The 26889-nt window shown below is 43.2% G+C and overlaps 1 protein-coding gene and 1 long non-coding RNA gene across 4 annotated transcripts in view; one reads left to right on the top strand and one right to left on the bottom strand.

Moving 5' to 3' along the window:
* LOC308471707 overlaps window positions 1–5921 on the bottom strand; it is an 86654-nt gene extending 80733 nt beyond the window's left edge. Inside the window, exon 1 of the long non-coding RNA XR_013983105.1 lies at window positions 5851–5921. This is a non-coding gene — a long non-coding RNA (uncharacterized lncRNA). The remainder of the gene's footprint in view (window positions 1–5850) is intronic.
* Window positions 1158–24977, top strand: LMOD3 (leiomodin 3). Of its 3 annotated transcripts, none has more exons than XM_080995784.1 (4): window positions 1158–1601; window positions 13600–13931; window positions 18107–19492; window positions 24556–24977. In XM_080995784.1, exons 2-4 carry the CDS (start codon window positions 13638–13640, stop codon window positions 24580–24582), a joined length of 1707 nt encoding a protein of 568 aa, XP_080851910.1. In that variant the 5' UTR covers window positions 1158–1601; window positions 13600–13637; the 3' UTR covers window positions 24583–24977. The 3 variants fall into 3 exon arrangements, with proteins under 3 accessions (XP_080851910.1, XP_080851908.1, XP_080851909.1); XM_080995782.1 differs by having other exon boundaries at window positions 1159–1605; XM_080995783.1 differs by lacking the exon at window positions 1158–1601 and having other exon boundaries at window positions 13418–13931.
* The last annotated feature ends 1912 nt before the right edge of the window (window positions 24978–26889 follow it).

Consider the following 26889-nt stretch of genomic DNA (forward strand, 5'->3'; position numbering starts at 1 on the left):
AGGGAAACTGAACAATGGGCCTGCTTGCTATAAGGAAAACACTGACAAAGAATTTAGAAATTTTCAAAGATGGATTCAATATCAGTAGATAGTTATGCCAATAATTATCCACTGACTATGCCAAACTCTGCCTCCGTCCACCACCATTTTGTGACTGGTGCGCCTCAGAAATTTCCAGCCAGTCAAGTGGACCCTGAGGGAAGAAAGTTTGAGAACCCCTGAGATATGGGGTTGGACGCTAGCTTAGATGGCTTTTTAAAAAAAGGTTGGACAAATTCATGAATCTCTCAACAGCGAATAGCTGTAAGTGCAAAGATGGGAACCTTTGTGTTCAGTGCCAGTATACCTCCAGTGACAGTTGCTGTTGACAAAGGACAATGATTGACCATCATGTTCTTCTTGCAAGTTTCCCAAGGAGCATCTGGCATTGAGTCCTGTGCTAGCCAAGAGTTAGAAGAGAAGGACGTAAGAATCTACTGACTGGAGGAGACCATATAGCCATTTAGTTAAGGGGGGAAAACTCTGTCTCTAATAGCGGTCAGCTATGTGATGTGACAGTACGAGAAAATAACAGATTCTGCTTTAAAGACTAATTTGGAGAGAGAGAGAGAGAGAAATCAGCCCCAGAGAAAAATAAAATAACCATATATTATGAGCCTGTTTTAATTCTAAAAATGGCTTTCTTTCTTACATTTCTAGCCCACCATTCCTTCAGGAATTCAGGGTGGGATACATGATATCCCCCTCCTCAGTTTTTCCTCAACAGCAACCTGCTGAGGGAAGCTAGGTTGGGAGAGTTGACTGGCATTGGCACAAGGTCACCATGAACTTTGTGGCTTCTTGGGAATTTGAAGCGGGATTTTCCTGGTTTAAGACCAGACCTCTTAACTACAACGCTGTGCTAGTTTTATGTAGTGCAGACAGGGTTTTGGTACAAGATCTTAAGGCAGGACATAGCCTGTAGGCATTCATTGTGTACCGGGACGGGTCTCTGGGAGCCTCTCAAAGCATCTCTATGACTACTTGTAACCCAAGCCGATGTTGTTATCACAGAGCTATCATCTGACCCTTCAGACTCCCGATATTACATTACAGGCTATCGAGGGGCTTAATACTGTGTTCTTCTTCTTTGCCCCGCCATGCTTAGTTACAAAGTAGTTTACAAACGAGGCAAGGTTTAAGTTTCATGGGTACATTCTCTCCAGTTGGCTCCGGTTAAAGTTCTGGCACCACGGAGAGAGCCATAAATGAGGCGGGTTCTGAAGGAGGGGGTTATCAGCAAAAAAATTAAACGGAAGACTAGTGGGGCAGAATTTGCTCTGAAGTATTTGGAGTCAGCACTTGTCCCATCAGTTATCTTAAAAATAGAACCCATTCAACATTTGAGGCACTTCAGGCATGTTTTGATGACCCCAGTACCTAGGATTGAAATGGTGACACATGAGGAGGTGAGCATGTTGGTTGCTGCTGCTCTTTCATCTGACACGGCTTCGTTTGGAGGTAGAACTGAAGGCTGAAGAGTTGGAAAAAGATGCAGCACAGGTGTTGAGCAAAAGGCTATTGTGGCCCACTCGCCTGGGATCTCTATACCTGCCCACGCTGTAGGTAAGTGCTTACATCAGAAACCATAAATACTTGCTTCGCTTTGGTGTTTCCTATGCCATACTGTCTCTTCTGAAAGTCAGCCCTTAATGCCTCGGATTTATGTGATGTACTTTATGTGATGTACTATAAAATGATTTATGCCTTTTATAGGTGACAGTACTACAATCCCTGCGACGGGGTGAGCTCCTGTTGCTCGGTCCCTGCTCCTGCCAACCTGGCAGTTCGAAAGCACATCAAAGTGCAAGTCGATAAATAGATACCACTCCGGCGGGAAGGTAAACAGTGTTTCGTTGCGCTGCTCTGGTTCGCCAGAAGCAGCTTATTCATGCTGGCCACATGACCCGGAAGCTGTACGCCGGCTCCCTCGGCCAGTAAAGCGAGATGAGCACCGCAACCCCAGAGTCAGCCACGACTGGACCTAATGGTCAGGGGTCCCTTTAGCTTTACCTTACTACAATCCTATGTATACCGATGTGGAAATAAATTCCATTCATTTCAATGGCACCTACTTCTGAATATATTCAGTGATGAGGATCACAGCCTATATACCCCCAGTATTCACACTTTTGCTTTTGCTGAAGTGTTAAGGTTTTTATATGGTAAAAGTTTAGCTTGACAATCCTTCCCCACACCATCTCCCCTGTTTTTATGATTAATTTTCTAGACCTCATGTTTACAGAGAAAAACCTGAAAATATGTTGTACTTGTGTCTGTGTGTACATGCATATGTCTGACAGTTATGGGCTAAGAAATCAGAAGATGTATGTTTGAATACAGTAAGTATTTAAAGTATTTACATGAATTTATTTTATGTTTTTTGCTTCCTCAATAGTAAAGCACTATGTTGATAAAAGTCACGTTTTATATGACAAAACTACTGAAGGGAACTAAGGAGAAATATACTGTCATGTATGCTTTAGTTGAGATTTCTGCATTGCAACGGGTTGGACTAGATGACCTTTGGGGTCCCTTCCAGATCTACAATTCTATGAGTCTATGTATTGCCTGATGCCTCTCTGACAAAGGAATAAAAAAACATAAAATGATATGAACAAACTTAACATGGCCCGTTTTCTTGGGGGAAATTGACAACTATTGTTTCCATAAATTCTTCACATTATGCAGTAATGCATTCTACATAAAACACTCTTTGAATGTTAGACAATCACACATTATATACAGTTCCATAAAATAAACCATTTTCTCTGTGCCTATGTAACTTGCTAGTTCTAAAAATCGATGTGCCTTTTCTAGCAAGTGAAAAATTGTTAGCATGACAGTTTATGCTGAAATTATGGGACATCTTTAAGAGACATTTATCACTAATGTCAGTAATGATGCTTCCCAGAATTTCAGTCAGGTTTGCTAAAGCATAAATGCTTGAGCTTGTCAGGTTTTTCAAAACAAATCTGTTCAACTAATCTTAGCTTCAGGTAAATTGGGAGAAATTTAAGAATTATACATTTAGATCAAGTATATTCAGCAACTCAGGAATTTGATGATGTAGAGACAGTCACTGGATGGTCTTTTTACCTTCGTCTAACCCATGAAAAATACTTAATTTCTTAACCGCTGATGCTGGACAGTAGCAAATGAGATATGCTCACATTGGGCAACTCTGGCCAGTGTGTATCTGCTGAGATTGCCATCAGATGTGGTCCTGTCTTTGGATGTTTGAGTGACATTGGTGTCATGAAGTGCCTCACACCAGCTACGGCTGGTATGCCAGATATGGCTCCTAGACAGCGATATATCAGAAACTATTCTCCATATTATGGTAGTCTACAGATTAGACTACTGCAATATGTTGTGTGTGAGGCTGTTTTTGAAGACTAGCAGAAGACTAACAGAATGCTACTGTTAGAGTAGCAGGGGTAAGCAAACTTTTTCAGCAGGGGACCAGTCCACTGTCCCTCAGACCTTGGGGGGGGGGGCGGACTGTATTTTGAAGGGGGGGAAATGAACGAATTCCTATGCCCCACAAATAACCCAGAGATGCATTTTAAATAAAAGCACACATTCTACTCATGTAAAAACACGCTGATTCCTGGACTGTCCGCGGGCCAGATTTAGAAGGTGACTGGGCCGCATCCAGCCCCCAGGCCTTAGTTTGCCTACCCATGGACTAGTACTCAAACAGTTTCATTTTTAATTCTAAGTGCTAGATTTCAAAGTTCTATCTTGGTTGGAACTTATGTATCCCAAGGGTTGCGTACTCTGATAGGAATCTGCCTGAATTCTAAGCTCATCTGAACCCCCTTTCAGGGTAGCTCTTGAGGCTTATGTGAGGCAGGTAACAGGCCATAGATTATTTAATAGATAAAGGCCTAGGTAAAGATGAATGAGTTTGCCTGGCACCTAAAGACCTGTAATGGAGGCGCCAGGCAAGCCTCTCTGGGGAGAGCGTTCCATAGTCAGGAATCACCACAGAAAAGGCCCCTTCTCTTGTTGCCACCCACTGAATCTCTCAAAGAGTGGGGGACAAAGAAAATGAAACAAAACAAAAAACATACCCTGACGTATCATGCACCCTAAGAGACAAATCTGTCAAAAAGATTGGCCAAATGTTCTTTTTTAAATTATTCAAGGGGGTTTTTTTTTTTATTCGATTGGATAGGATGGACGAGGTAGATTCAGGATGGCTGGAAGAACCAAAAAAAGATTCACAATTCTTTATGTTAAATAAAGCGAGGGTTCTAACATATACAGCCATTTACACATATACAGAGGAATTAAATTTCATTTACTGAAGCTTGACACGATTTCTCATTGTATTTTCATGTTTGGTACAGGTTGGGGATGAAAACTGAATGGCTCAGGGCACCTCCAGTCTGTCACTTTTGGGGGGCAGGATTCAACTGCATACCAGCAAACTCATATTGCACAATTAAAGCTCATTTGCAGCTCCTGTGCGACAAACCCACTTCAGCAAAAGGCTGGACTTTTTGCAATGAGGAATGCCATGAGACAGTGTGGGATAGCACTTGTTTTGACGCAACATTGGCTAACCTCCCTGCAAACAGATCAGAATGACTGCTCATTGAATAGTCAATGTCTAATCAGGATGAATGTTTAGAAGCATCCTCCGTCTGGTGTTAGAGGATCATGTTGGGAAATAATGGAAAGTAAAATAGGAAGATCAGGTTGGCTAAGTGAATTAATATATGTATGATTACACTTTGTATTACACAGCACCAATCTGTAAGAATGCAAAATACATTTAAAATTAGGTTGGTAATTCTAGTGACAGCTGTATGATTGTCCCACTCATAATTCATAGTCTTACCTGAAATATTAAACAAGCAATACTATGAAAAAGCAAAGCCACACACACACATTAATAATAATAATAATAATATACCACCGTATATCCAGAGGTCTCAGGGCAGTTTCCAGAACATAGCTTGCTACCAGTGAACACAAGTTTAGGCCTTATCTTAGAAGGTAGCTCTTCCATGATCATAGTTCCACCAGAGATAAGGCAGAATACATGGAAATGGCAAATCAAAATTGCTGTTCCTTATGAGCCAACAATATCTCGTGTTCCCTCGATAATTCCTCTGCAGAGGCCCTAACAAGAGGCTTGACCTTAACTTAGCAGATCACACAAGCTCGTGGCCTCAAGATGGAACGGCTGCAGATCAGGGAAATATAAGAGGGCAGCTAAGTACTTTATTTACAGACAAGAAATCAGCAGGAGATTTGCAAGTGGTGAATGGATCGCTTCAGTGACCCAAATGGCATGGTTTGAGAGAATAAGATGCCAGCAAGAGACCACAGTTGATTTATTCGATAACATCAGGAAGCCATTTATGGGCTGCGTTATGGATGACTATCCTGGTGTTTTAGAACAGGACAAGAGAGACTGATGTGTGCTTACACAGGCATAAAACACAGTGGTACCTTATGTTACAAACACTTCGGGTGACAGACTCTGCTAACGCGGAAATAGTACCTTGGGTTAACAACTTTACCTCAGGATAAGAATAGAAATCGCACGGCGGCAGCAGGAGGCCCCATTAGCTAAAGTGGTACCTCAGGTTAAGAACAGTTTCAGGTTAAGGATGGACCTCCGGAACAAATTAAGTTCGTAACCAGAGGTACCACTGTATAATAATGATATGTCCTGGGCATAAGCACCCAAAAGCAAAATTCTAGGTTGAGCAATTAGTCACATTTTGACTATATCAAATAAATAGCCCCTTTATTTAGGGCCTATTTCTGCTCATCAGGGTTGGGACTTACCACTTTCGGAATCTGCCTAGACTCACAGGGCTTGCTAACTTTTTGCAGCCAACGGGCACATTTGGAATTTTGAAAGACCCACGGGTGCCAGTCACAAAATGGCTGCTATGGGTGTGTGGTGTAACCTAAAATGGCTGGCAGTACATCTTAAAAAGCAGAAACAGAGAAATTGGTGCATCACTCCCCACCTGCATTAAATTACGATACGATATGATACGATATCTTTATTGTCAGTGTCCCATACAGAACAATGAAATTGAAAAATCTACATAAGACATTCAAAAACCCCTAAAAACTCTGAAACCCCATTTTAAAATACAATATACTCCTATAGAGACTCCTTATACTGTGTTTAAAACCAGAATTGCATTTGGGTAGAAACTGTTTCGCAGTCATAGTCTTTATAACCCTGTACCTTCTTCTAGAAGGCAGAAGCTGAAAGAGATCATTTCTGGGGTGCGTCCTATCCTGCACTATCTCTGCAGCTTTCTTATGGCACCTGACAGCATAGATTTGATCTAAGGTGGGAAGAGTGCACCCAATTATTCTCTCTGCAGTCTTTACAACCCTGGACAGCATTGTTTTTTCCCTGACTGTGCAGCTCCCAAACCACACACACAGACCATAAGTTAATACACTCTCCACAGTACTATGGTAAAATGCCATCAACACATTGAGAGATTGTTTTTCCAGAGGATTCTCAGAAAATATAACCTCTGCTGTGCTCGCTTCATCAGGTCTTTGCTGTTTTCTCCCCAGGTTAGGTCATCTCTCCACTCCATTCCCAGAAATCGAAACACTGAGACCTGTTCCACGCACTTCCCCTCAATAATAAGTAGCTGAATAGTCAATTTACATTTCCTAAAGTCCACAATAATCTCTTTTGTTTTCTTTAAGTTAAGGTGTAAGTTGTTTTTCCTGCACCACTCCCACAACTGATCAACTTCCTTCCTATAGGCTGCCTCCCCCCTCTCCAGCCGTGATTCAACCAACCACCGTTGTATCCTCTGCAAACTTAACTACACCTACACCAGCCACCCTTTCCTCACAGTGAGCAGCTTTTTGCACCTCCCCTCTCTTTAGAATTGGGGGGAGAGAGTGTCCAGTCCTGGTAGCCAATGAAATGTGGGGATATTTAAGGGTGTGTGTTCACAGTTCATTGTGAATTTTTGAGGGGTTATTTACTGAGGCCCTTTCTAGGCACCATAGAAAGGTGGGCACGCTGAAATATACTTGTTACATGTTACATGTTACATGACTGAAATCCAGCCTTTGATGGCTAGGGATAGGTAGAATAATAATTATACTTTTATAGAAAATGAGCTCTTGGGATGGGATGAAACAAATTATTAATGTAATCCAGTGGTTTTCAACCAGTGTGCCATGGCACCCTGGGGTGCCTTGAATGATGGTCAGGGGTGCCGCGGGCAATACTGGCCTCTGTCCCTCTTTCCTTCCCTCCCTCCTGTGATGCCTCTCGCATCTCTGCCTCCCAAAGGCTTACACGGCTGTTTACTGCAGCAGTCCTGGTTACAAGCTCCCCAGGCAAATGGTGCCTCTGGGGCTGGCCAGGGGGTGCTTCCCAGGCCCCTGTGGGGCAGTCGGAAGAGGCACTTCTTTTGGGGGCAGGGGGCGGCAGCTCAGAGACCAGGGGCAGCAGCAGTGGCTGCCCAGAGGATTCCCAAGGAGAGGGGAGAGGAGAGGAGGCTGAGGGACCACTCCACAATGGAGGGTGTTTGAAAAAGGGTGAAAGGCTGCCAGCTCTGCAGGCAAGGGGTGACCTAACTGGACTCTTGAGCCCCACAGGGGTGCCGCAGAAAGAATGTAGTTGGTCAGGGGAGCCATGGACTCAAAAAGGTTGAAAACCTCTGGTGTAATCAATCAACAGCAGATTATACGAAACAGCTAATCCAGAGCGGAAGACAAATATGTTAATTTAGTTGATTCGAATCGAGTATTTCCAAACAGTATTTTTAAATCTCACTTCACCCTTTTCTTTCACTCTCAAAACACCTTAGAAAAGTAGAACAGGTGGGTGACTTATGTAGAAAAGTGGGGGTAGACAGCAAAGTCAAGTGGCAAGCAATGGCACAACCCAAGAATTAGTCTAATTTGCAAAAGAGAAATCCGCTCTAAATTCATCACATCCAAATAAAATCTGGTTTGTAATGAGAGGAAGCAAGTACATGGTGAATTCTTCCATTGAAGTCTGTGGTCCCTAGTCTAGTACAGTTTTGCTTGGGTTATACCCTAACATATAGCCTTCATGGGATATTGGGGGGGGGGGGAGTAGCAATAGATTAGTTACAGAATAATTGAGTTGTGGAGTTGAAAGGGATCCCCATGGGTCATCTAGTCCAACCCCCTGGAATGCGGGAATCTCAAGTAGCTCATCCATGACAGAAGGCCATACATCCTCTACTTACGTGGTTAGCTTGTTTTAACTTCTCCCATGTCTGCTTATCTTTGCTTTTTACTAGCAACAACAAACTGTAGGGGTAGTCAACAGTGCCTCCCAGTTCCCATCAGCCCCAATCAGCATGGCAAATGGATTAAGGAAATTTAGTCCAACAGCATATTGAGGGCACTGTATTGGCTATTCCTGGCATAGTGTATACCTATAATGCATGTTTATAATAGACATACAATAAATCTAGTGCATACATCCTATTTGTTGAGTTGTAGGCTTCTGAATGGGGTGGGCAAACCTAGCCTTTGGAAATTGGTTTTCAAACCTGGTTTTCAAAGAGCACAATGGTTGGGAACAAATATTAACCAGCAATGAATTGCTGGCAATAAACAGAACCCTCCTTTTTAAAAAATAAAAAAGAAGTAGTGAGCCATCTCTTTCACTTAACTAATGGTGATGCTATTTAAAGTAGTTCTTAGATAACCCAAGTTTGTAGTTCTTAGATAACCCAAACTTTGCTAAGCAAATCACAAACTGACCCCTTAAATCCTTTGCAGTGAAACTGTGTTAAGTCCACTTCTAGTCCCAACCTCTTTCATCAATCCACAGTGATAAGTTTCTAAATAAAGAGGTACTGGGGCTCTTAGTCAACTATATACCGTTTGGTTGTTTATTTGTGTGTTTTTTTAAAAAAAACAACAACACCAAACAGCAAGCTTATGTCATTTTGTAAAGTGCCAGAAATATTGATAGCACCTTTGCCTCCAGACCTCTCTTTTAGTTTGTAATCATTATCATACTATTAGGGTGGTTGCACACATTCTTCCTTTCAATACTGTTTGCACCTGTGGAAGCTTTGGTGTGGTCACACTGCTTTACTTCCAGTCAGTGCAGAACCCATAACTACCTGTTGAAATCCTGTAATTTTTTTCTACCACAACATTCTGGTTAACTTTTTTGTCCTGCGTTTGTTGCCCTATAGCCCCTTTGGACGGCAATAATGTGGAAGCATTGGGGAGGCATCACAGAACAAACAACCAGAATAAAACTACCACTAATGCACTATTATTGTGTCAATAATACACTGCAGAATACACCCACAATTAAACACCAGCTATTGACAGTCTACCCATTTATACAATCACAGAATTGCAGAGGAAAGGGGCAGCACATCAGACTGATCAAGCACACACAAATCACCTGGTCATAATCTTCCCCATTGTGGTGAGATTTTATTTCTATTTAAATTAAGCAATTGTTTCCAAATTAGCATGTGCACCTTTTAAGAAATTACTCTTCCATCCACTTCTTGGGTGGTTTATTTTCTCTTTTTTGCCAATCCATAAGTGGCCACTCCAATACATTTCCTTGTCTTGTGGCTGAGCAGCAAATAACACCTGCCTTTCCCCAAGTACCCAAGGCTGGCCAAGTTATTTTGGCACCTGAAGCAGAAAATCCCACAAATTCCACTCCCTGGCAGTAAAAATACAACAAATATTAATTGTATACATTACAATGTGCTGGTCTTTCATGACACCCAAAACCAGCTGCCTACTATTAGAGCCAACCTTGCCCATATCTGCTAAACTATCGCTGGGTTATAACTGTCTCTGTCAATATGTGTACTCTGTACTGGCAGAGTTAATTCCAACATATAGCAAATTGTAATAGTTACCTGCAATAAGCAAAACCTTCTGAACTTCAGCGACTACCCATGAGCGCAACCAACCACTTTTCCTCTTCTGTATTTTATTTGCATATCTGAAGAGTACTGATAGTTGTCATTGGACATGTAACGTCTGACCTCTTGTCCACATTCCAGTTTTACATTCTTCTCCCCACAACAAACAGGAACTGCCCTAGCAACCATCTGGACCAGTTTAGTTGCTTGGTTCTCCCAGAAGGAAAACCTGCCCATCTTTTTTAGTTCAGATCTATGTCACTGAAGCAGCCTTTGATTCAGCCTAAAGGTCAAGGTCTTTAGCACCGACTAGGAAGAAAACTGCGTCGCAGCAGTACAAAGGTGCGCGTATACAATACATTTTGGGAGGAACTGTTGTAAATAACTCGGGGGAATTAACTGCATTTTCTGTGCAAGCTCTTGGAGCTGAAACCCTTCTCCCCAGGAAAAGATGGGGAGCGATGAGAAGAGGTGTGGGAGAAAGAGATGCTTAACCTTTTCTCTGCCTGACATGCCTCTAAGGAATTTGTGAAGTCACGTGTTTGGAACCCTGCAGGGAAAAGCAGCGGATGTGGCAATTTTGGAGTGCAGAAGTGGTGGCTGCACGCCGCTCTCCACGACTCTAAATTACCCCTCCAAAAGCAGCTTTACTTGGGAAACAAACAAACAAAAAACACCCACCAGCCATGATTAGGACTCTGATATGCACATTTCCATGCAATGTTATTTCCTTAATAATACAATTATGAAACTAACAAATATGGCCCATCTTGCTTGTAACTGTGTAGTTATAGTTTTCTGTGTCAGTTTGTTTCATTCTGTATTTACGTAACTCAAGAAATTATTGGTTTGCAAAGCAAGCCTCAATGAGACTCTGATTCCAGCAGAAGTATCTTTTAAAATATCCTGCTAGAGCTTAGTTTTCAGTCTAATAGTAAGACTTGAAGCTAATGTCTTGCATGGTCTGCCATGGGCACACCTGCACTCTTTTGTTCAAGTCTTGATTGGCTGGGAAGAGTAAGTGTCATGTGACACCTTCCTTTTAATTAGAAACCTACACACAGCATCACTGGTGCCAATAGAGGTTGCATTAGGATACAAATGGCAGCTTGTGGGTAGGGTTCAACAGGGGCAGCAGGGGAGGTGGAAGGTTATACCACCTCCCTGTCCCTGATGATCCTGGTTCTGTTTTAGGGCCCTCATTGCTGCTCTTTTTATTTTTATAATGTTAATTAGGTAAAAGTAAAGGTCCAGTCGTGACCGACTCTGGGGTTGCGGCGCTCATCTCGCTTTATTGGCCAAGGAAGCTGGCGTACAGCTTCCGGGTCATGTGGCCAGCATGACTAAGCCGCTTCTGGCGATCCAGAGCAGCGCACGGAAACGCCATTTACCTTCCCGCCAGAGTGGTACCTATTTATCTACTTGCACTTGGACGTGCTTTCGAAGTGCTAGGTTGGCAGGAGCAGGGACCGAGCAACGGGAGCTCACCCCGTTGCGGAGATTCGAACCGCCGACCTTTGGTCAGCAATTCCTAGGCTCTGTGGTCTAACCCACAGCGCCACCCGCGTCCCTTATAATGTTAATTACATTCACTTAATTAGTTTGGCCTGTTTATATTGGCACAACCAAAATAATCATAGTACTCACTACTGCAATGCTTAGAGTAAGAGTTGCCAACACTTGAAATTTAAAAAAATGGTACCTAAGGGGGCAGAATTCTCTGGCTCAGGCGGCAAAAGTTATGGTTAGTCTGGTAGTTTTTGCCCTGGTGGAGGTGGCAGAAACTTGTGTGAATGAATTTTCTTCCCCTCCCCTGCCTGTAATTGAGGAGGAGCCAACCAAGCCTTGCCTCTGCTCCTGCCTGTGCTCCCAGAAGGATTTCTCCCCATTAAGAAGGCATGCTGGACTTTGGAGGTTTCTCTTCCTAAGACTGCTTCTGGGCAGGATGATAACTAGGAGGGAAGTCTCCACAGTGACAACTGCTCCAGACATCGAGCCCAATGTGGTTCCCTTCCCTCTCAGCTGAATGGGCATTACCAGAGGGTTTCTTGGTCTTGCCCCTCAGAGATTCACACTTTGGCCAATTGCATTATGGACAAGCTGAAGACCCCTTAGTGGACTCCCCCGTTTCTTCATTTGCCTCTGGGATTAATGCAGCCAAGGGTGATGATGATCTCCCCAATAATGCTGAGGATCAAAGGATGGAGATGGTTCTCTGAAGGCTTCATGAAGCCATGGCCCTAGGCATTAGGACATCTGCTAAATGTAAAGGTAAAGGGACCTCTGACTATTAGGTCTAGTCGTGGCCGACTCTGGGGTTGCGGCGCTCATCTCGCTTTACTGGTCGAGGGAGCAGGCGTACAGCTTCCGAGTCATGTGGCCAGCATGGCGAACCAGAGCAGCGCACGGAAATGCCATTCCCCTTCCCACCGGAGCGGTACCTATTTGTCTACTTGCACTTTGACGTGCTTTCGAACTGCTAGGTTGGCAGGAGCAGGGACTGAGCAACGGGAGCTCACCATGTCACGGGAATTTGAACTGCCGACCTTCTGATCGGCAAGTCCTAGGCTCTGTGGTTTAATCCACAGCGCCACCTGTGTCCCATAGGACATCTGCTACTGCATCTCTATTGCTGCAGGTGTCCTTGTTCTGGGCTAAGGCTCTGCTTAAGGAGGCACCTCAGAGGTGTTCGCACCTGGCGCAAGGTTTACGTAAGTTAGAAAAAGCCCCCGCCTTCATGGTGATGCTGGACTAGGTGCCATACATTTTCTTGCAATAGCAATGGCTGCAGAGGCCAAAACCATGATTTGTTGAAGTGCTATCATACAAAATGTTTATAATTAGCAAATAGGAACTGTGCTATAGGGTAGGTCTTATTTGTGGGTCATGGGAGTCTACAAATAGCACTTTCCCTCGTTTCTTTCTCCACTGAAATGTTTGCCTTAAAATAACAGCTGTTTTGCTTATTGTCAGATGATGCTTCTGTTGTCCAGCTCCTTTGATTTGTTAAAACAAAATGTCAGTGGCTCCACAGAGCACGTGCCTGAAGGGCATTCCTTAGTGCTAGGGACAATAAATACAGCGATCTTTGCCAGTGCCATTTAAACGGGCCATCGTAAATCAATCATTTTCTGAAGACCGATACGTGCCGAGGATGAAAATAATTGGTGACCAGCACAAAGCCTGAGCATTAGCTAAGCTTGGAGTGGACATAAGAGGTCTAGAGGGTCATGCGCAGGCCATCCTGAGCAGCATTCATTTCCCTGTATTTAAATATTTTGTATATATCATGAGCCAATAAATCTCATATCCTTGGGGGAATCCTCCAGCAAATTACCACGAAGAAGCTGCAGCGCTACACAACAGCTGTACTGAAATGTCAGAAGGGGCTTACACAGCTGACACAAGCTGCTGAAAACAGAACATGGCAGCACTTCCATAAATTCTCCTCCCCCAGCCAAGCGCTGCTTAATATAGACCGACCATATGCTCTAGCCCTTGCTCACTCTTACACAAGCATCTCCTAAGATTGAGTTGTACTGCAATTTCAGGCAAAAAAAAAAAATCTTTCCCACAAACCTTAGGGGCATTGAGGGTTTCATAAAATTGAAGAAGATATAACCAGCTCTGGTTATTGTCTTTCTTAAATTTCCTTTAGGCGTTTCTGGGTCTTTTTTTTTTACATCAACAAAGAACATGTCTGAGTTCAGCCAAAACTCTGACCAAGAAGAAATCTGTTCTGAAGAGATCGATGAAGATGAAATTCTAGCAAACCTCTCCCCCGAAGAACTGAAGGAGCTACAATGTGAAATGGAAGTCATGGCTCCAGACCCTGAAGTGCCAGTTGGAATGATACAGAGAGACCAGACTGAAAAGCCACCGACGGGAAACTTTGATCACAGATCTCTTGTTGACTACCTGTATTGGCAGAAGACCTCAAGGCGGATGCATGAGGATGAACGAGTGCCTGTCACTCTCTTGCCATCGGAGGTAAGAAACAGGAAATGCAACTATTCTGCATGCTTCTCATGGTGACGTGGGAGCTACAACACACCGAATAGCAACATCTAAATAATAATTAAATTAATTGAATTGTGCTACAAGGCTTTGGGGGGGCATTTTGCTGGCTTTTATAAATGCAGACAGAATAGACCTTCTTGGGAAGGAAGTTCCATAGCGAAGAGCTCCCACCTAAAAGGTCTTTTTCCACATCCTAGCCAAATGTACCTGTCTCAGAGTCAGCCCTTGGACTATGCCGCTGCCTGGGATCTTAAAGGGAAAGCGAGCTTGTATAAAGGAAGGTGCTTCCTAACTATTTTAGCCGGTATGTGGTTTTTGAATCAGTTTTAATTATTGTCATATGACCTAAGCCCAATGAATTACTGGACCAGTGCAGAAGCTCACATGATCAGGTGTGAAGTCTGAGAATAAACATGGAGTTCTAACACAGGAAGAGCAAGACATTCTGCTGTGCCTTTGCTTTCCTTACTTCTGTGTGATGCAGGTATGCTGTGCAGGAACAGAACCCTGTACCTTAGACAGGTGCTGGAAACTGATGAATACACACAGCCTCCCAGAGATGAATTGGTGAGGTCTTTTGGCTGGAAGATGCTCCCTGACTTCCATGGGAGAGGGGAGATTCCTTCTTGAATGCAACAAAAGTCAAACGGTTCAAATAGATAATATTCAGCCTTGGAAGAATTGATTGATGGATTAAAGCTATTTGTGTCCTGCTTCTCTTATAATTAAACGCAGCTCACAACAAAAGATGCAAAAATGAAATATCGGAGTACAGAGAACACACTAATTAAAAGCAGCAATTTAAACATTTATCTGTGTAAGCAAAAGCAATTCAAGCTATGAGGGAAGCAGAAACGGAGTAGCAGGCTCATATTCTTCTCAGATACTAAAGAGGCAAAGATATGGGGCTTTTAAGCTTTTTAAAAAAAAACAAAAAACAAAACAAAAACACCACTATTTTATTTTACGTATTTCGTAAAATTTATACACTGCTTGACTGCAAAAAAACCAACCCCAAAACCTCAAAGCGGTTTAGGAAAAGAGAAACAATAAAAGTGAGGGGAGGAAACCATACAAATGCAAGAATTGCTGGAGCAGGGAGTGGGAATCATGTTTTCACAATAACTCAGAATTTCAGTCCTAGAGCTGAGGAAACATGTTTCCTTGCTTGGGAAACACTGAGGGGAATGTCCTCAGGATCGCATGTAATAAGCCAGGAACAATTGTGTGCTTGATTTTGCTTCGCTTTTCCATTACAAGGTTTAGAAATGCCTTGCCTTAGGAGAAGGTTTTGTACTGACTTTTCACAAGACTATTCCTGCATAGAAGTGCTCAGGAGTCTCACCTGGACAGGATGAAGATGAAGTCAGATACCAGGCACTGACAAGTGAGCAGCGTATATCAGTTAGAAATGGTCAGCTGTCAGCGGAGGTTTGGGCAAAATGAATATGTAGTGGTTTAGGGAAAATAGTGGAAGAGAGAGAAGTGACTTAGTCAACAGAGGAGAGCAGAGAACAGAGAAATAGAACAAAAGGCACAGACAGAGGAGTGGGGTAGGAGACCTCTCTCACACTTTATTGCTCCTGCTCCATTAGAAACAGTAGATCTAACAGGATATGAGACAACAAAGAAAAAGAGCGAGAATTGAAATTAGGGTTCCATAACCCTGCCTGGCTGAAACTGAGACATTGCTTAAATATTTTACTGACTGACTCTTACAGTTACTGCTGCAATTACACCAGGACTAGTAGAAAGACTGTATTGTGCTTAAAGGTAAAGGGCCCCCTGACCATTAGGTCCAGTCGTGACCGACTCTGGGGTTGCGGCGCTCATCTCACTTTATTGGCCAAGGGAGCCGGCGTACAGCTTCCGGGTCACGTGGCCAGCATGACTAAGCCGCTTCTGGTGAACCAGAGCAGCGCACAGAAAAGCCGTTTACCTTTCCGCCAGAGTGGTAACTATTTATCTACTTGCACTTTGATGTGCTTTCGAACTGCTAGGTTGGCAGGAGCAGGGACCAAGCAACAGGAGCTCACCCCGTCGCAGGGATTCAAACCGCCGACCTTCTGATTGGCAAGCCCTAGGCTCTGTGGTTTAGACCACAGTGCCACCCGCATCCTGTATTGTGCTTAGTATTGCTCTAAAATTATTCAGGAAAAGCCAGAGGAAGTGATAACAGCAGAGCATGCTAATTAAAAAGATTTATACTAAAAAAGATTTTAGTATAATCTGGTATATAGTGTGAGGCCCACAAGAGAGATGCTTGCTTGGTGCTGACTCCCCAGCCAAGCTTGCTTGGTGCTGACTTTGTCATCTTTCTGGTGCCAGGCAAATTTACTCTAGCAGGCTTTGTAAATTACTTTAGGGTGGCTGGAAATTAAACTAAACTAACACTGTGGGTTAAACCACAGAACCTAGGACTTGCCGATCAGAAGGTCAGCAGTTCGAATCCCTGCGACAGGGTGAGCTCCTGTTGCTCGGGCCCTGCTCCTGCCAACCTAGCAGTTCGAAAGCACATCAAAGTACAAGTAGATAAATAGGTACCGCTTCAGCGGGAAGGAAAATAGCGTTTCCGTGCGCTGCTCTGGTTCACCAGAAGCGGCTTAGTCATGCTGGCCAAATGACCCAGAAGCTGTACCCCAGCTCCCTCCGCCAGTAAAGCAAGATGAGCGCCACAACCCCAGAGTCGGTCACGACTGGACCTAATGGTCAGGGGTCCCTTTACCTTTATCAGTATCTTTAACCACTACCTAAGCTAAGCAGGTCCAGGGGAAAAGGGGGCACCGAGTTGGAAATTATATGGATTCTGATATCTTAGAATTACCAGAAAAATATAGAGTGGAAATCTAAACATTGAGCATATCTCAGCTTTATTGTCTTTCGGACCAAAGAATGTGTACTATGATTGCTCTCAACATTTTAAACATTTTAAACATATTGCAAAGCCAGGTGAGCAGTGCTTCCCTACCTCATTCTGCCCTGCCAGTCACTACTACTACTACTACTACTACTACAAATTTATAATATAATAATTTATTATTTATACCCCCATCTGGCTGGGTTTCCACAGCCATTCTGGGTGGCTCCCAATAGAATATTAAATACACGCTAAATTTAAAACAATATAAATTTTAGGATTTGTACCCCACCCATTTGACTGGGTTGGTTCAGCCACTCTGAGCAGCTTCCAGCATATACAAAAACATAATTAAACATTAAAAACTTCCCTATACAGGGCTGCCTTCAGATGTCTTCTATAGCTTGCATAGTTACTTCTCTCCCTGACATATGATGGGAGGGCATTCCACAGGGCAGGTGCCACTAAAGAGAAGGCCCTCTGCCTGGTTCCTTGTAACCTCACATCTTGCAATGAGGGAACTGCCGTAAGGCCCTCGGAACTGGACCTCAGTGTCTGGGCTGAACGGGGGTGGAAACGCTACTCAGACCCTACTGAAAACCCCACATGTATGTTCTTTTACAATGTCCTGTGGGGCTTGTTTAATGTCCACCTGTATGTGGTGATGGAGAAAGAAATGCTATGCTTACAATAATTCTAAAACAATAGTTATTTTGTGGATAGGAAAACAGGGCAATCAGTGGAGGGAAATGGATGTTTTAGCCAGAAGACCAATACATTTGACATCCAGAGGGATCTGTGGAGAAATGGAACAACAAGCCTGACTGCAGAATGAGTCCAATAATGTATATTATTTTGAAACCCATTATAAAATAATGAAGTAGTTATTTCCAGATTTTGACATATGAAAGGTTATTGTATAATAGTAATGTAGCAGACATTACTGACCAAACTGCGGGAGGCAGTGGAAGACAGGAGGGCCTGGCGTGCTCTGGTCCAGGGGGTCACGAAGAGTCGGACATGACTAAACGACTAAACAACAACAACAACAATGTAGCAGGCAAACTCAAATAATATTGACATCAGAGCATTTGGACTGTGAAAAGTAAAGAATAAATTCCAGCATAGTACATACTGGAATTTAGAACTGTGTATTTTCTTTTAAAGTAACTCATCTGCACAGTGGGGAAACAAATTCAAATGTCACATCAACTTTGTTGGTTTTATTTAGTAGATGAGGCAAAACCATTTTAAATTATTTCAGCTCTTAGCATTCTGTTTTCTGCAGAGACACACTGTGGAGAAGTCCGAAGAAAATTCTGCAGATATTAGTAATGAGAAGCAGATGGTGAAAAATAATGCAGGGAAAACAAATGGAGACGTAAGAGACTATAAAGAGAATGAAGAAGAGGAAGAGGAAGGTGAAGAGGAGGAAGAGGAGGAAGAAGACGAGGAAGAGGAGGAGGAAGAGGAGGAAGAGGAGGAGGAGGAGGAGGAGGATGAAGAGGAGGAGGAGGAGGAGGAAGGAGAGGAAGAACAGGAGGAGGAGGACAAAGAGAAAGATAAGGAAGAACTGGGAACAAAGAAACCTTATGGTGAAGAGGACAGCAGAAATGAACATGAAACAGAGGGATCAGATGAAAAACAAGACAATAATGAAAAGAAAGCATCAAAATTAAATATTCCCAAAAAATTAGCTGTAGATACTAATTTTATTAAGTTAAGTGCCAGGCCTTCAGGAAATCAAACCAATTTAGATGAAAGCCTGAGAAAGGTCCAGAAGAATGACCCAAGCATGACAGAACTCAACTTGAACAACATTGAGAACATCCCCAAGGAAATGCTGGTGGACTTTGTCAATGCTATGAAAAAGAATAAGCACATCAAAACATTCAGTTTAGCCAATGTGGGGGCAGATGATAATGTGGCTTTTGCCTTGGCCAACATGCTGCGTGAAAACAGGAGCATCACTACACTGAATATTGATTCAAATTTCATCTCGGGTAAAGGAATTGTTGCAATTATGAGGTGTCTGCAGTACAATGAGAAGCTGACTGAGCTACGCTTTCACAACCAGAGAAGCATGTTGGGCCATCAAGCAGAAACGGAGATCGCTAGGTTACTGAAAGCCAACCCTACGCTGCTCAAGATAGGGTATCACTTTGAACTTCCAGGTCCCAGAATGGTGGTTACCAATCTGCTCAGCAGAAACCTCGATAAACAGAGGCAGAAAAGGATAGAGGAGCAAAAGCAGCAGCAACGAAAACAGCAGAAAGAGCTAATAGCCATGTTAGAGAACGGACTCGGGTTGCCTCCTGGCATGTGGGAATTGCTAGGGGGACCAGTGCCTGCTTCAGTGATGCCTCCTTCGATGCAACCTCCAATGCCACCAGTCCCCAAAGCTCCATCTGCGGGCAGGAAAAATGAACCTGCAAGAAAACCAGAACCTGAAAAGGTAAGCAGCGGCGACTTCAAAATAGTGAAACTCAAGAGAACCCAGCGGAAACCCACCATAAAAGAATATGTGGAGCCTGCTGAAAAAACCAACCTCAAAGATGTGATCAAGACACTCAAGCCTATTCCAAGAAGACGGCCACCTCCTCTGGTGGAAGTCACTCCTAGAGATCAGCTACTTAATGATATTCGCCAGAGCAATGTAGCTTATCTGAAACCGGTGAGTGCAATGGGGTGAAAAAGGAAGTAGGAAAATACTGCAATATCTTAAGATATTTCATTCAAAATCGAGTCATTTGGGGATGACAACAGCCGTGTGTTGTGGAGACAATAGCCTGAATCCTAAGGGTGAAATTGCACATTGCAAAAGCTGTATTTCTGAGCCTTTAAATCAGGCACCCCCAAATTCGGCCCTCCAGATGTTTTGGGACTACAACTCCCATCATCCCTAGCTAACAGGACCAGTGGTCAGGGATGATGGGAGTTGTAGTCCCAAAACATCTGGAGGGCTGAGTTTGGGGGTACCTGCTTTAAATGCAAGCATTTTCAATTTAGACAAAGTGTCAGTGTATCCCAACCCACCACCCTTGATCCAGTTCATCACCCTACCAAGGGAGAGGGTAAGGAACAAATCCTTTACCTCCACTGTAGTCCCAATCCAGAGCCACAATTTGCACTGGAGGAAAACTTTTGATTCACTTTAATATGGACATTTTCCATATGCAGATTGCAGGCAGGGAATGATCTGCATATGGAACCATAGCATCGTAGTCCCCCTATCTCCTACTCTTATCCTAATTTAAATTGGGTGTCATGTACTGGCAATTTGTATATATAGCTATTTGTATATATAGCTAACATTAGCAGTTATTTATTATTATTTACTTTTAACATTTATATACTGTACCACATTCTGCAAAACGAAAACAAAAAGCAAAATAAACCACAGGGTAGTTTACAACATAGAACGTAATAAACAATGTATGTCAATATATCCCATAATAGCCAGACAATACAAAACATTAGAATGGTTATGTAGATACAGTTCAGAATAATAAGCAATACATAGTAATAAATATGATATAATAACAGTGCCAAATTATACACGCTCTTATAAACCCTGTACAATCCAGTAGCTCATATAACCTGCTTATCTCAGGTGCAACTATAAACATAATGCACATCTAATAACAACAGCCTCCTAAAAAAATAAGGGAGGGTGAAATCAGCGGCAGGATATCCAGTGCCGGTGTCACGCTATTTTGCACCCTAAGCAAGACTAAGTACTTGCACACACACACCCCAGATGTCTTGTAGAAAAAATGAAATACACAAAACTTGAAACTGCTAAATTTGTAAATTGCAGGAATAAGTAATACAACAATCTTTTATTGTCTTTCTCAAGTACAAAAGAAAATGTTTTAGCACACAAATAATTTTGAACAAACCTGTGATATTAAAATTAAAGCCTCTGAAAAGTCTCTATTTCAGGCACATCAAAATATTACTTTGCGTGCCTTTTCCCTTACAAATTTTGTCACCTATTCCTTCAGGTGAAGTGTATCTGATGCCTGGGCATGTTCAGTTGATAAAGTTGCCAAGTTTAAGATGTGACTTTTAAGATTTAAAATGAAGTGTATTTTCACTTTTTATGTAACATAACCTCCAATCAACTCTGCAGTCTATTTCATATATACTTTTTAAAAAAGTTCTAATGTATGAATTACCTCAAAAATGATGAAATTCTTCAAAATATAGAAGAAAATACTATCAGAAATTTATAAGATGTAACAAAATTAATCTGTGTAAAACTGTCCCTGAAAGGTCAGTACTGTGCCCCTCTGAGGTCTGTACCCTAGGCAGCCTAATAATAGCACCAGCTCTGAGGATATCTAAACCTTCAGAAAATGTGTAAGAAATGCAAATATCTCTCTGAACAAACATAACTCTTAATTCCCCATTCACCAGAGAAAATTACAAAGCTTCCCACCTTTCACTGGTTAACTTCCCTTTTCTTATCCGGTCTCTCACTCTGAGAGATCTTCACTTTACGTACTGCCTCTCACTCACAGTCTTTTTACCATCCATCAGCCATTCTTATGGGGGTGCAGTCCTTGCACCCTAATAAGCAAGGAGAAGGAGGTGTCTCCCCATTGAGGTGACCTCCCCCACCACCACTGGTGATGGCTGTGGAAGGAAAGTTTTCTGTCCCCTTATTTCCGCCGCAGATATCTCATGAAGGCTGGAGGGAAGGGGAAAGGGGGAACGGCCTGCAACTGGGCAGACCTCTCTTCTATTCCTGACTTAGGATCCAAAGCATGCAAACTTCATTTGTGCACTCACATTAATATTATGTAAATACTAATGATGGAATCTTTGTATTTTGTATTGTTTTAAAAACCCACATTTTTTTTAAAAAAATCCAAACTAAGATGCATGTTTATGGGTGGAACATTTACTGTTTTCAGAAGAGAGAGAATTTTAATAGTAGCTATCGAAAGTAATTTTGGAAGGATCCCTTGCATCATGGAGGAACCCATGTTTTGCGCCGGGTTCAGTCTCTGGCAATTTCAGCTAAAAGAGAGAGGCTGCCAATCAGACTACAAATGACAACAACAACTTATTATTTATATGCCACCCATCTGACTGGGTCGCCCCAGCCACTCTGGGCGGCTTCCAACATATTCTCAGGCTCAACATGCAGATGTCAGTGGGGGTGGGGGTGGTGTTGCTAATATGGCCATACTACTCTGAGTGCAGCCATACTTTGCAGCTGTCAGGTGGATGGCATTAACACTCCATGCGCCTTTCAATGCTGTTGTTATCAGCATTTTTAGATCCATTATAATTGCAGCATTTAAGTCTGTACAGTGGTACTTCTGGTTACGTACTTAATTCATTCTGGAGGTCCGTTCTTAACCTGAAACTGTTGTTAACCTGAAGCACCACTTCTAATGGGAAGCTAATGGGGCCTCCTGCTGTCGCCACGCCGCCAGAGCACGATTTCTGTTCTCATCCTGAAGCAAAGTTCTTAACCTGAAGTACTATTTTTGGGTTAGCGGAGTCTGTAACCTGAAGCGCCTGTAACCTGAAGCGTATGTAACCCGAGGTACCACTGTATTGGAAACTACCCAGTGCTGGCTTTGGGGTCCCACCCCCTCGGGGGGCTGGGATGAAATGTCTTTGTGAGCCTCCTCCTTGAGTTGGCCCTCAAGGGGAGCTGGGTTCCTTCTCCTTCACCTTGCTTCCATCACTGCTGACATTACTAATGGAACATGTGAACAGAAAGCAATAATGAGGAGGAGGCGCAAGTCCTAGAGAGGGTCTGAAAGTTGGCTGTGATCTCCTACCTGAAGGTGCCCAATAGTGGCAACCACTGGGCCTTCTGATACAGTTCGTTTATTCTGATTCTGTTCCCAAAAGGGCAATCACATCATATTAATGATAAAGTGTATTCAGTGGGTCTCTGCATGAAATCTTACATTCTCCACACTGTGGCACCAATATATGCGAGTAATGTATATGTGTTCACACACAGTGAATTGGCTAAAAAGTGCCCAGATTTACCATTCAGTACTTCTTATTTTTCCTTCTCTAGTCATATTGCTTGAGGAGGAGCATTTGTCTGAAATCCTTCTGACCCCGGGTGGGGCGTCTCCAGTGTCAGCCACCAAGAGCATTGCAAGATGTGGAGATGCAGGGTGCATTTTCCAACAAATCCCCCCTCTCAATTACACAGCTGGAAAAGCTCACCCACATTAGATCTCTATCCTTAGGGTGTTTTGCATGCCTTGGATGTTTTCACTTGGATCAGGTCCCGTGTCCTGCACCTGTTAATCACTGAGGTCACCCATAGCAGTTACGTTTAATTATGTCTTCCTCGGTAGTTCAGAAATAATTTTCCAAGCTTGAAAGTCACGCAATATACATTACACCTCCTGGCGGTTCCCTTCATTACGTTAAGACATCTGGGCTAGCTTCCTGTCTAGAAACATGGCATTCTAAAATCAGAGCCAGTTTTAATGCTTTCTGTTTTCAATCTGTTGTAGCATTCTTAGTTTTAACTTGAACTAAATAGCTGTTATAGACAAACAGCCTGGACAGGGCTAGAGCATTTTATTTTATTTAATGCCCATCATTATTTCTCATATACACACACACACACACACACACACACACACACACACACATTGGTCTAGTGGTTTAATTGTAGCCTTCCAAACTGTAAAACTTCTAGAAAGCTTCAGTCACATAAAACAACATAGGAGAACATTCCTTGACATGTCCATTTTGTCAATTTGAGGACAGTTAAATGAGGGGCTTTTATTGCTGGTGAAAGGGGTGGTGGTCAGTTCACACCTTCTATTCCAGCACTTCTACTTCCCACAATCCATATATTCCCACAATGGAAAATCAGTGGAAATGGGTTTAGAAACATATAACACCGTAAGTCAGGACAGCCTGCAATTGCCTTATAGAAGAAATTCCAGATACAGTTTGTGACCCTCTGTGCACCTCAGTGAAGGGAAGGAACAGGCTGATGTTGTGTGTGTGCATAAACAGATGAGACACACACCTGGCACTTAGTGTTTTCCAGCCACAAGCACCTTGCAATGCTCGTAAGAGAACAATCAACAGTCAGCATACTCATCCCATCCATCACCTGGATGGCCTAAGCTTGTCAGTTCAGCTGTTTGTCACACCTGCAGCTCAGTAGAATGCCTTTTTACCAAGCATATTGCAAAAAAAAATAGTAACACAAATCTTTAATAAAAGCACAATTATAAACCTGGGACATTTCTAAAATTAAAACCCCCCTCTCTATGTACTTGTGGTGGACAACAACTTATGCTGAGCCTGGTAATAAATTTACGTGGAAAGTAAGTTCTGTTGAAATGGATGGATTGCCTAAAGTACGCGTTTAGGGTTTGGTTGTAAAGAGAACATCATCTATTGCAGGCATCCCCAACCTGCGGCCCTCCAGATGTTTTGGCCTACAACTCCCATGATCCCTAGCTAACAGGACCGGTGGTCAGGGATGATGGGAATTGTAGTCCAAAACATCTGGAGGGCCGAAGTTTGGGGATGCCTGATCTATTGCTTGTAGTGGATTGAATTGTCACAATGTGTCTGGTATATATTGAAGAGTTATTTTGTTTATACCATGGATGGGGAATTGAACCCAGTTACCATTTTGTTTCATTTGGAAGAAGATTGTGATGAGGATATATCTTCCCCCTCCCCCACTACCCTACATTTACATTTCTTATTTTTGCTGCACAGGTGCCACTTCCCAAAGAGCTGGAGTAGTTACTCCCCATTCAGCTGAAGGAAACAACTTGGAGAAGGAAAGAAAAAGAACAAAACAAAACACACAGACTGTGCAAGTGTTGCTTCATATTGTTCCAGGGCCTGTTTCCTTCAAATGGAAGACATGGGAACAATGCTTAAAGCATGCCACCTGTTGAAGTGATGATTGAAAAGGATAGAATGGAAACAGTATAAATGGTTAATAATTCACACGTACGCGTTTGTAATGGGCTAGTGCCACCCTATAGTCTCCGTCAGCTTGCTGGGCTTTAATTTCAGAGGGTAGGGGCGGAGAGCAGAGGGATATTATCCCCTATGTTATAACTTTTATAGATTTCTTCAGGAAATCCCTGTCGCAATCATGTTGCCTTCTGCTTTTAAACTTTACAGAAGCATATGGTGTCCTTTTGTGAGTTTTTCTTCTCCCCTACATTCACCCATCCTTGTGGGGCATCTCTGTCTGCCAGCTTCAGCACAGGTGTGTGTTGGGTGTTTGGCAAACCACAGCTACTTTAATCTTTATTGGATGAAGGATACAGCAACAGAAATGAACATCTACTTTCAGGGATGGTTGCTGTCAGTACTTTTTTTTTCTGGGGGTACAAATACGCCTAAACATTTTGTGAATCTAACGGGAGAAGAAACTAAACAAATTTAAAATGTTAATTTCTTCTCTAGCATGGTGAATCGTCCGTTCCATTGAATAGCATGGTGAATTGTCAGTTCCGTTGCAACCCCTGACGGCGGCCTCATTTCCTGTCACGGTGTTTTAGATGGAAGCAAGCGTTTAATGTATGAAGTAGGAGTATGAAGCATGGTGATTGGTCAGTTTCGTTGTTACCACCTCCGATGGCAGCTTCATTTCCTTTCCCGGTGATTTTCTTGAGTCAAAGTGAGAGTACCACTAAACATTTTTTAAAGAAAAAAAGCACCGGTTGCTGTACATCAGCCACAAAAGCCGAGATATAGAGGTGGTGGCTGTGAAGACTCAATGAGCAATGATTTCCCAAGGTTTTAGGAAACTGCTGGCAGGACACCCCCAGTGGGCTCTCCTTGCAGCTACCAGCTGTTCCCCTTCCAATTTTTACTATCACATCCATCCAGACTGAAAGCTGTGGAGTAGCAATGGCTGCCCAAAGCTGCAGCTCCTCCTTCTTTACATTGCTGCGGCAGCTAGACTGGTAACTGGGAGCGGCTGCCGAGACCCTATAACACCGGTCTTGAAAGACCTACACCGGCTCCCAGTACGTTTCCAAGCACAATTCAAAGTGTTGGTGCTGACCTTTAAAGCCCTAAACAGCCTCGGTCCAGTATACCTGAAGGAGCGTCTCCACCCCCATCATTCTGCCCGGACACTGAGGTCCAGCTCCAAGCAGTGGTGTAGCATGGGGGGTGCAGGGGGGCCCCGGCCACACCTGGCGCAACATCTGGGGGGCACGCGCTCGCAGCTCTCTGCCCCTACCTGGCTCACTCAGGGTTAGGGGGCGCAAATTACTTGCCTTGCCCCGGGTGCTGACAACCCACACTACGCCACTGGTGCCAAGGGCCTTCTGGCAGTTCCCTCACTGCAAGAAGCAAAGCTACAGGGAATTGGGCAGAGGGCCTTCTCAATAGTGGCACCTGCCCTGTGGAACGCCCTCCCACCAGATGTCAAAGAGAAAAACAACTACCAGACTTTTAGAAGACATCTGAAGGCAGCCCTGTTTAGGGAAGCTTTTAAAGTTTAATAGGTTATTGTATTATATTCTGTTGGAAGCCGCTCAGAATGGCTGGAGAAACCCAGCCAGATGGGCGGGGTATAAATAATACATTATTATTATTTTAAAAAATTATTATTATTTGCAAGGTGAGCAAGCAAATGACAATGAGGAGCAGCAGCATGTCAGATGAGGGCTGTGGAGGATTGGCTTTTGCAGATACCTCACCCTACCACCCTTCAGCTCTCAGTAAAGCTTGTCTTTGTGAAGACTTCATGTCTTATCAGGGCTATCCATTTAAGTATAGTGTGAGCGGCCTACATCTGTACGCAAAGGCAAATCGGGGAAGACAGCTGAAACTGGTTTGGAGAACACTGACACCACTTCCTAGGCTGCTGTGCTGACAGGCTTGCATTCTTTCTTGACAGCTTCAAGTTACAGTGGGGCACTTTCTGCAATTTCATTTATTCTTCTTCATCACTGTCTAAAAACATGGCATCTCGGGCTCTTGGAGAAGAGTAGCTCTCCTTCCACCCCTAGCAGCTCCACCCTGTCCTTGCTGCATCCCTGATGGTCTCTTTCCTTCCCCACTGTCAAGGCCACCCTCTGT

The sequence above is a fragment of the Podarcis pityusensis genome (assembly GCF_964106645.2).
Source record: "Podarcis pityusensis genome assembly, chromosome: 2".
NCBI classification, from domain to species: domain Eukaryota; kingdom Metazoa; phylum Chordata; class Lepidosauria; order Squamata; family Lacertidae; genus Podarcis; species Podarcis pityusensis.

Coding starts and splice junctions, on each gene's coding strand:
- LMOD3 (XM_080995784.1), top strand. CDS start 13,638: ATGTCTGAGTTCAGCCAAAACTCTGACCAAGAAGAAATCTGTTCTGAA. Junction 13,932..18,106: donor TCACTCTCTTGCCATCGGAG/GTAAGAAACAGG, acceptor TGTTTTCTGCAG/AGACACACTGTGGAGAAGTC. Junction 19,493..24,555: donor ATGTAGCTTATCTGAAACCG/GTGAGTGCAATG, acceptor TTTGCTGCACAG/GTGCCACTTCCCAAAGAGCT.